We start from the raw sequence: 10,995 nt of genomic DNA, 5'->3' as shown, positions 1-10,995 counted from the left end.
TTGGAGGGCCAGCTCAATGTCCTTTATTGGGTACATTCTTAGGATGACCATGTTACTGATGTGCTGCTGTGGCCAACATTTTACCCCATACTGTGGTCTGTGTGGATCCCAATGTCTCAGTGCAGTGATGGGGACACCGTACCGTAATCAGGGCTATGAGGAGTTTAAATCAATGTTGCAAAAAAGGTCCAATACCACTGCAGCCAAGAAAAGCAGGCAGGCTTGTTGGCACAGGTATTGCCGACCGAGTAAATGCATAAATAAAATAAAATATCTCACAACCAAGTATTAGACTATGAAGTATTGTCTGAAAAGAATTAAAATACTGTTAATAAATACAGAGCATCACAGATGCGACACAATTAAGAAGTAAGCCTATTATTTGCTGTTAAGTAATGTAATGCTCCTTAAAATTCCATTACTGTGATGTTACTCATAATGTAAACCTAATGTTAACAATAACTTAACTGGTACGATTTCACATGCAATAGTAGTAATAGAAAAAGGTGTATGTTAATATTACACTTAATGGAAGATGAGCCATTGTTTAACAAACAAATGATTTACAACAGGACAAAACATAAGCATATGTGTAGTGAAAAAACGACTAGGAGTCCGTCACCGCAGTTAACATATTCGATATTCAGTTTTCTGGCTTTAATAACATTTAACAGAAGTAATGTGGGGCGTTTTAATTACAGAATTGTGATGTCCAGTACACAGACAACGATGTACACGGATTATTTTTGCGCTTCAAACCATTTCGTGATTTGTGCAAAATCGTATTTATAGGTAATATAATAGGTCCTGTCAGCTGTAATGACATGGTGGTTTAGCATTTTGGCCTCATGGCGACTGCTGCACACCCCTTTGTTTCCCAGATTGCTTTACATATGAATTTTAATTAATTCGTTTATGTTCGAATGTATCCGTATAATGTGCAATGGATCAATACATGAATGGGTTAATAACTTTGAAACTAGACAAGACAGGCACATTGTCTGCCTGGTCATTGGACAAAGTGTGCTTTGATCATTGGACAACAGGGAACAATGCACACCTCTTGGGTTTCAGAATAACTTTCTCTCTAACAGTTATTAATTAATACATTGTATGCATATTATATGCCACTGCTCCATTTCATACATATTGACAGAGAGAGTCCCTCACGATTCGTGCGCTAATGTAGTTGGAGGGGCGGTGCTCATATATGGCTGACTTACGCAGAAACATTGACTTAACCAAGAACAAAAACTCCTCGAAAGTTTTGAGACTTAGCGTAAATTACCATAGTAACATTTCTCGACTAAAACCTACCTACCTTTCGTTGTACGGGTTAATCGCGAAATTACACCACACGTCATCAAGTTACTCGCAAAGTTACCCCGATAAGCCAGATACCCCGCTTCGTAGTACAGGCCACAGGGCGCGGCCATCTTTGTTTACACTCGGCTCCGGGACGCAGCCATCTTTGTTTAAATGGGCGTGGCAAGGGTGCATGGGCACATGCCTTTACTGTCTTACGGGGGCATAACCAGACCTTTTACAGTGGGCTGGTGGTGGCAAGGCTGCCTGGGCACCTGTCCGTCCTGTCTGAGGAGGGCATAACCAGACCTTTTACAGTGGGGTGGGGGTGGCAAGGTTGTCTGGGCACCTGCCCCTTCTGTCCGAGGGAGGAGCACCCAGAACTTTTACAGTGTGGTGGGGGTGTTGAAAAGCTGCCTGGGCACCTGTCCGTTCTGTCTGACAGGGTCATAACCAGACCTTTTACAATGGGGTGGGGGTGGCAAGGGTGTCTGGGCACCTGCCTTATCTGTCTGACGGGGAGTAGCCAGATCTTTTACAGTGGGGTGCGCGGGGGTATGTGTGCCTGGGCACCTGCCCGTTCTGTCTGACGGGGGCATAACCAGACCTTTTACAATGGGGTTGGGGGGGGGGAAAGGGTGCCTGGGGACCTGTCCGTTCTGTCTGACGGGGGCATAACCAGACCTTTTACAGTGGGTTGGGGGTGGCAAGGTTGTCTGGGTAGCTGCCCCTTGTGTCCGACGGGGGAGTAGCCAGACCTTTCACAGTGGGGTGGGGGTGGCTAAGGTGCTTGGGAACATGCCTTTTCCGTCTGAGGGGGGAATAACCAGACCTTTTACAGTGGGGTGGGGGTGGCAAGGCTGCCTGGGCTCCTGCCCGTTCTGTCTGACAGGGGCATAACCAGACCATTTACAGTGGGCTGTGGGTGGCAAGGGTGCCTGGGCACCTGCCCGTTCTGTCCGAAGAGGGCATAACCATATCTTTTACAGTGGGGTGGGGGTGGCAAGGTTGTCTGGGCACCTCCCTATTCTGTCCGACGGTGGAACTACCAGACCTATTTCAGTGGGGTGGGGGGGGAGGTAAGGGACCCTGGACACCTGCCCATCCTGTCTGAGGGGGGCATAACCAGACCTTTTACAGTGGGATGGGGGTGGCAAGGCTCCCTGGGCACCTGCCCCTTCTATCCTATGGGGGAGTAATCAGACCTTTTACAGTGGGGTGGGGGGGGGTAAGGGTGCCTGGGCACCTGCCTATTCTGTATGACGGGGGAGCAACCAGACCTTTTAGAGTGGGGTGGGGGTGGCAAGGGTCTCTGGGTACCTGCCCCTTCTGTCCGATGGGGGAGTAATCAGACCTTTTACAGTGTGGTGGGGGGGGGGGGGGGTAAGGGTGCCTGGACACCTGCCCGTTGTCTGATGGGGGCATAACCAGACCTTTTACAGTGGGGTGGGGGTGGCAAGGCTGCCTGGGCACCCGCCTGTTCTGTCCAACTGGGGAGCAACCAGACCTATTACTGGGGGGTGGGGGTGGCAAGGGTGTTAATTATTTAACAAATCAAATTTCTTTATTTATTTAAATATATTAATAATAATTTTATTTACTTCAATCCACTGAAGCAGAATAGTAACAGGACATAATTATATTTTCCAGTTTTTTTTTCGGTCTGTTATGTCTCCAGTTAAATGATTATTATACACATTGATTGATTGTCATTGTGTCAGTTATGTTCAGCTGCAGTAATACAGTGAATTTAACTTAATCCAGCAGACTGTGGTTTCATTATGTTACTCAGTTATGCTTTGGGTGACGCTGAAGCAGGACATTAATAGGACAGAACAGAAAGCCTTTACTGTCATTGTACAGGGAGGGAATACAGTAAATGGACAAAAATATATAAAATGTACATATACAGGGGAGAGGGAAAGCCCCCCCTCAATCAGGATTACATTTAGTTACATTTTAGTCAAAGAAAAAAACTATGAAACTATATTTTTGATGTTATTCAGCTCACTGAAGACAGTCATTTATTGTTTGTCAAACACACAGTACTGTGCAAAAGTCTTAGTCAGTCCAAAGAAATGTTTAAAGCTGTTTATCTGGGTAGCAAGTGTACTTTGGCTTAGAACAAAAAACACAATTTAATATTAGAATGTGTGCAAATTAAAAGTAACACAATAAAAACTAGTAATAATTTTTTCTGTGTTCTAAAAAGTTACTGATATCTAGTTGGATGGCTAGATGAACACCGCTTCAGTTCCCAAACTTGTCTTCAGGGGCACATCAGCCGTTCTACGATTTTGTTAAATTTCCCCAAAAGCTCAATTAAATAATTGAATATATCGATTCAAAAAGTCAGTGAGAGATTGACTAGCTGTATGAGGTCTGCTAGTGGCCAAGTCAAAAAATACATGGCTGCACTGGACGGTCGCTGCAAATACTGATGATTTTAGCAGAGCTTCTGAAATGGCGAAGCTGACACACTTTGACAGGCATCATATCATAGTTTTACACCAACAGGAGGATAATCTAAACATCATTTTCTTTGCCTGCCTAAGACTTTTGCACAGTTCTGTACATTTCAGAGTAAAAAGGATAATAAAGGTTAAAAAGCAGAGATTTTACCTTTTTGCCAGGAGAACCAGCAACACATCACAGTGATACTGAGGAGTTTCTATAAACCCCAAACCCTGGATAGAGGGACTCAGTGAATGAGGAGGTGAATCTGTGCAGGGGGGTCAGTCCATCAGAGGAGACTCTGTAGAAGGACAGAGCACCAGCCCCCCAGTCCAGATACACTCCTACTCTGCGGGAGCCTGAGGGCTCTATGGATATGAGAGTCTCTTTATTATTGTGCCAGACAGAATAACTGACAGTATCACAGTACAGACACCATGACTTGTCACTGTCTCCAAGCTGACAGTCATAACTCCCTCCTTTCCTCCCGATCCCTTTATAAGTCACTCCTATCCAGCCTTCATCTCCATCCCACTCAGTCTCCCAGTAACAGCGGCCAGTCAGACTCTCTCTGCACAGAACTTGAGGGCACCAGTCATCAAATCTCTCTGGATGATCAGGATATGGCTGCTCTGCCCCCCGTGTCACCTTCCTGTTCCCCCCTGACAGAGACAGGAATCTGTTTGCTGTGTTGGGGTCCAGCGTCAGGTGGCAGGAGTCTGTAGGCAGGAGGAAGAATTATTAATCCCATCAGGCCGCCTGTACTTTATGTTTCTGTACGATATAAAAACAGCACAGCTTCCCCTAACGAAGCGGGAACTGAAGTTTATGAAACATGAAGTGGGCGCGCGACGGTGGCGGGAAGAGCCGCCAAAATGGGGCGCGAGCTAAACTAACAGCTTAATTACGGGTAAATAAAATTACAAAGCCAGTGTTGCCAACTTAGCGACTTTTCAGACCCCCTTGACGACTTTTCTTCCAAAAAGCGCCTAGCAACAAATCTAGTGACTTTTGGACAAACCTTAGCAACTTTCCAAATGTCGCCAGCACTGTCCTGTAAGCGTGAGGTCTTGCTTTCCCGGTACAGTTACTCACCTCCCTGTGTCTGCTCTGATCAGTGAGCGCTAGCTCCGGCTGAAAGGAGCAGCATATTCCTGTGACCGAACGGCAGCTGACATGGATGTGAATGAGCTGCGCATGTGCAAATGGGGTTGCCACGGACCAATCCCTTACCTGCTTTTCCTTTTAATATTCATGAGTGAAGCCCTACACGATTGGCTGGCTGATTAATATTTATGAGAGGGGCACTACCTCATTGGCCATTGAACATCGACATGTGCTGCCTGTTTCTTCTGCCTAAGGTAGGGGTGTCCAAATCCAGTCCTGGGGGGCCGGAGCCTGTGTAGCAAAGTTCTTTCCCTGATCCACCATAAATGATTCAGCTCAAGAGCTGTGTGGTTATTAGCACAAGGAGATGAATCAGGTGTGTTAAATGAGGAGAAACCCAAAAATGTGCAGGACTCTGGCCCTCCAGGACTGGATTTGGGCTCCCCTGGTTTAAGGGATTCAGTGACCAATCAGTAATATTCTCTCATGAATATTAAGGAATGTTCCAGAACCACCCTGTAAAAATGCAAATTCACATTTTGCACTTGAGGAGAGAGTCCGGTCTCACTGCCTACAGGTGCCTCCTTAGGACAATACTAACGAATCTCACACAGAAAACACATACACTCACAGCATCCACAAAAAGAACAAATGCAAAGGATTCTTTTTTTGTGAAATTAAAGATGTATAATTAATTCAGAATATATTTAACCACCCTACACTCCCACACAAACACGAAGATAATACAAGCAGCTATAAAGCATTTGTAAAAAATGTTTTTAAAAACGATTAAATGAATTGATAGTGTTTTTGGTGATGATTCTGATATTTTGTTTCTCGTTTGGATGTTTGTCTAAAATGACATGAAACTCACCTTAACACAAACATGGAAATCCATCTACACACAGTGCAAAAAGCCAGACTCATCACAACAACTGTGTGAATACAACCATAACATAGCATTCATGGTATTATTAATAAAAACATGCAAAGACACTTACATTTCTGTAAGCCTGGTCTGGTCCTGCACTCTCCACCGTGATCCACACTATAGGAGAAGCAGAATGACATAGTACTACTGCTGTATCCATTTATTTATTGGTGCCTCTTCTTCACATACATGCATAAGTATCTGTAGCGTGTCAGACACACACTCTGTACTCACTGCAGCTTCTCCAGTTTACAGCTGGGATCCTTCAGTACAGCAGAGAGCAGCTTCACTCCTGAGTCTCCTGGGTGATTGTAGCTCAGATCCAGCTCTCTCAGGTATGAGGGGTTTGACCTCAGGGCTGAAGCCAGGGAAGAACAGCCTTCTTCTGTGACTCTACAGCCTGACAGTCTGCAGAAAGATGGAAAAAAATCCACAATAAATAAGATCACCTGACCATTACAAGCATTACTTTTAAGCAAAAGTGACTCCTCTAATAAATATTTTAATAATCACGCAAAATTAACATCTTTCGAACATTTTATAAGAACCTATACTTCTCAGAAGAAAAACCAGATCCAGTTGATATAGAATCATTTAAAAATAATCTAGACTTACCCATATTAACCAATGAAACAGCAGATGCCCTTGATGCCAGAGGTGGAGATTTCAGGTCCAGAGAGTACAAATCCAGACCAAGATTTTGTTTCAACCAACCAGTTGAATATAAAGTACCACAGTCAGAGACTCAACTGGTTTGTTGAAACAAAATCTTGGTCTGGATTTGTACTCCTTACACCTGAACTCTCCACCTCTGCTTGATGCACCATTAACATCAGAAGAACTCCATAAGGTCCTCAACCAAATGCCTAACAACCAATCGCCAGACCGGATGGTTACCCTGCAGAAATCTATAAGCCATTACAGTGTTATTGAAACCTGATAAAGACCCAACACAACCCTCCAGTTACCGGCCATTACAGTGTTATTGAGACCTGATAAAGACCAAACACAGCCCTCTAGTTACCGGCCATTATAGTGTTATTGAAACCTGATAAAGACCAAACACAACCCTCCAGTTACTGGCCATTATAGTGTTATTGAAACCTGATAAAGACCAAACACAACCCTCCAGTTACCGGCCATTACAATGTTTTTATGAAACCCTCAATATATGAAATTTAAATTTCATTAATACCTTTTCAAATCTATCAAACTACACAATAAACTGGAAAAAACACATAATATTTTCACTGTCTGAAGATGCCTAGGATTCAGCTGATCAGGATGGTTCATTTCACACTGGAAATATCCGGTACTTGGGTATCTACATCTACCACAGGCTGTCTGACTTGGTTACCCCTAACTACACCCCCTTATTCAAAACAATAGATGAGTCTCCCACTTAAATCAATAAAAATAAAAATTACTCGTCCAGAATAATTTCAGAAAAATTCTTTCAAATTCTTAACTCATTAATGTCACATTTTTGCTGGAAAAACAAACACACAAAATCAAACATTCCACATCACAGAAAAATAAATCTCAAGTTGGATTACAGGCTCATTTTTCTTAATTATTACTTAGCAAATCAACTGCAAGACTTAACTAAATGGTCACACTACAGCAGTAACAGCAGCTCATGGTTACAGCAGGAGCAGCTGTACTGTAAAAATCTCAGACATGCAGACTTACTCAAAATGTCATTAAAGAAACAAAACTGCTTTAACAACACAGTGCTGCCATTTCCACAGCACTGACAGCCCAGTGGAAAGCCATTAAAATCACTAACTGTGCTCTCAGACCCTGTAAATACACGCCAATCTGGAATAATCTGGACTTCCTACTGTTACGCCCTGCTCGTCCGCTCCTCGTGTGTGCCACGCCCCCCTAATTATCCACGTGTGATTACCTGATCGTGCCCAGTCGTGTCTTGTTTCCTGTATTTAAGTTCCTGCTGTGTACTAATCCATTGTCTGTCATTGATGTTAGTAATGTTGGTGAGGTTAGTCGGTGTTTCCTGTCTTCCGTGCCCTGTGTCTTCATTAAAAGCCCTAGTTTACCCCGACTTCTGCTTGTCCGCCTGCTTCCTGCCCGTTCGCCGCTTGCTTGCAAACCGAAGCGTGACACGTACCCTGTAAATACACGCCAATCTGGAATAATCTGGACTTCCTACTTCACAATATCACTATTCACTATCACTAACGGGAACAAAAAGGGATTACACATCTCCACCTCCTTTTCAGTAACAGTCATTTTATGACATTCAAAGACAATCCATAAATACGAATTGAGAATATGCAATTTTTCTAATATTTACTAACTGAAGAATATGCAATTTTTCTAATATTTACTAACTGAATCCAGCATCAAATCCAAAATGGATCTCACACATAATACACTGAATCCTCTTCAGATGAGACAACATTCTGCAACTTAAAAATAAAAACTAACCTCTAAAATATATAATCCTCCATCTGCGACAGACACATTGATATTTGTACCAAAAATTAATTGGAATAAGGACCTTATCTTTTCCCCCAGCTCTGATTTCTGGATGGACGTCTGCAACAACATATTCACAGTGACAAATACTGGCCTTCAGTTCAGTACAAAGTAATTCACATAAAACATGTGACTCAATATAAAAAGTAGTCAGTACTAATACCTGCTCACAGTGTACAATGGGTGTCACAGATAATTATCTGCATGCTCTGTGGGCCTGTATACCTGCTCACAGTGTACAATGGGTGTCACAGATAATTATCTGCATGCTCTGTTAGCCTGTATACCTGTTCACAATGCACCATAGGTGTCACAGATAATTATCTGCATGCTCTGTGGGCCTGTATACCTGCTCACAGTGCACCATGGGTGTCACAGATAATTATCTGCATGCTCTGTTGGCCTGTATACCTGCTCACAGTGCACCATGGGTGTCACAGATAATTATCTGCATGCTCTGTTGGCCTGTATACCTGCTCACAGTGCACCATGGGTGTCACAGATAATTATCTGCATGCTCTGTTGGCCTGTATACTTGCTCACAGTGCACCATGGGTGTCACAGATAATTATCTGCATGCTCTGTGGGCCTGTATACCTGCTCACAGTGCACCATGGGTGTCACAGATAATTACTGTATGTTCTCTATAGGTGAAAGATCTGGACTGCAGACAGGCCAATTCAGCACCCGGGCTCTTCTCCGACGAAGCCATGTGGTTGTAATAGCTGCAGTATGTGGTTTTGCATTGTCCTGCTGAAATACACAAGGCCTTCCCTGAAACAGACGTCCTCTGGAGGGGAGCATGTGTTGCTCTAAAACCTTTATATACCTTTCAGCATTCATAGTTCCTTCCAAAACATGCAAGCTGCCCATACCGTATGCACTTATGCACCCCCATACCATCAGAGATGCTGGCTTTTGAACTGAACGCTGATAACACGCTGGAAGGTCTCCCTCCTCTTTAGCCCGGAGGACACGGCGCCCTTCATTACCAACAAGAATGTCACATTTGGACTCGTCTGACCATAGAACACTTTCCCACTTTGAAACAGTCCATTTCACATGAGTCTTGGCCCACAGGACACGACGGCACTTCTGGACCATGTTCAGATATGACTTCCTTTTTGCATGATAGAGCTTTAGCTGGCATCTGCAGATGGCACGGCGGATTGTGTTTACCGACTGTGCCTTCTGGAAGTATTCCTGGGCCCATTTAGTAATGTCATTGACACAATCATGCCGATGAGTGATGCAGAGTCATCTGAGGGCCCGAAGACCACGGGCATCCAATACAGGTCTTCGGCCTTGTCCCGTTCGCACAGAGATATCTCCAGTTTTTCTCAATTTTTTTGATAGATGATGAAAGGGTTGCAGACAAGATGTCCTCACAGGGGCCTACCAGATTGTGACGCAGGAATAAGAGACCTTGAGAAAGGAAACAGATTCTGTCAACATAGCAGGGGGCCCACCTTGAGATATGTAATGCTTTGTATTAACCCTGTTTCACAGAGGCCTCACACAGCATTGACTAGTTAAAGACAAGACCCATGTAACCCCTCCCCTACCCTATAAATAAAGAAGCCAAGGGACTGTCCGGTGTGACACTCAACAGAGGCGCAGATACTGTCTGTTGCACCTGAAGTGGGCACCCTTGCGCAAGTAAAACAGAAAGACGTGTGCTGTCTCGATTATTCCTGGGTCCTAGAAGTGGAAGTGTGTGAGTAGTAAGCTGCGGTGCTTTCTCACACAGGAGATTGTAGGAGTGAAAGCTACGGCGCTTTCTCCAACATAACTAGATTGTAGGAGTGAAAGCTACGGCGCTTTCTCCTAACATAAATTGGTCCTTCGAGCCGGATCCGGAGAGAGATACCAGAGGGCGCCGACCAGTCCGCCGACGAACGACACCGAAAGCTGTCAACAGTCTCGCTCATAGGGAGTGAGTGAAAGACCTGCGACGTGAATTCGCCACAGGCCGGTGGTTAGAACCGTTCCCTGACGGCTGGGCTGGCGCCTGACGGGTCCCCGGACAAGAACTAGAACCACTTCGTCATAAAGGAAGGACCAGGTGAGAAGCACGACGCTGCAGCAGGGAAAGCGGGTGTGAGTGAGAGGGCATTAGTGGCCCCATACACCCGACCTAGGTGCAACAACATACTGGTGACCAAGGGAAAAAGGACGGGTTTCATCCCTGAAAACTGACACCGCTGTCTCTTTAGAGGACAGTAGAAGGCCGTGCCAGTGTCCTCCCGAGGTCTCATGCCAGGGACTTGCACTTAGGGGTTATTATTTTTTGTATATACAATAATGGGACAGAGTCAAAGCAAGGTAGAATTGGCGGGTGATGAGAAATTCATGGAAAAATATAAGGAGGGGGCAGGAATAATAAGCAACCAAAAGTGGCAGAAAAAGCATGGGTTTTCAGGAACTCTGAGTACAGAAAATATTCTGAGATTACAGACAGAATTGAAATTAGAAATGATGTCCGGCCGCTGTACAGGCAAGGACAAAGTACAGAAAAGACGAGAATATGTCTTATCCGATGTTTGGTTAGAACAAAGCAAACTCCGTGATATAGCCAGAAAAAAGAAACAGGAGGAGAAAAAGGGGAAGTTGCAAGCGGCCCTTGTTAATATAGACGAGGAAACACCGCCGTCTGCTCCCGCTCCCCCACAGATACCGGCGGCTGGGCCATCGGT

General features: G+C 44.5%; 1 protein-coding gene across 1 annotated transcript in view; it reads right to left on the bottom strand.

Annotated features, from left to right (window-relative positions):
- Nucleotides 1–3,131: 3,131 nt before the first annotated feature.
- The window catches only part of LOC125723830 (NACHT, LRR and PYD domains-containing protein 3-like), a 50,083-nt gene continuing 42,219 nt past the window's right edge, over nt 3,132–10,995 (bottom strand). Inside the window, exons 10-12 of the mRNA XM_049000652.1 lie at nt 6,032–6,205; nt 5,868–5,914; nt 3,132–4,478 (exon numbers count right to left, since the gene is read on the bottom strand). Coding sequence (XP_048856609.1) covers nt 3,955–4,478; nt 5,868–5,914; nt 6,032–6,205 — 745 coding nt within the window. The 3' untranslated portion in view covers nt 3,132–3,954. The remainder of the gene's footprint in view (nt 4,479–5,867; nt 5,915–6,031; nt 6,206–10,995) is intronic.

This window comes from Brienomyrus brachyistius, unplaced genomic scaffold (assembly GCF_023856365.1).
Source record: "Brienomyrus brachyistius isolate T26 unplaced genomic scaffold, BBRACH_0.4 scaffold52, whole genome shotgun sequence".
NCBI lineage: Eukaryota > Metazoa > Chordata > Actinopteri > Osteoglossiformes > Mormyridae > Brienomyrus > Brienomyrus brachyistius.
Note: the sequence above shows the minus strand (reverse complement) of the source record. Positions and strands in the feature narration are given on the sequence as shown.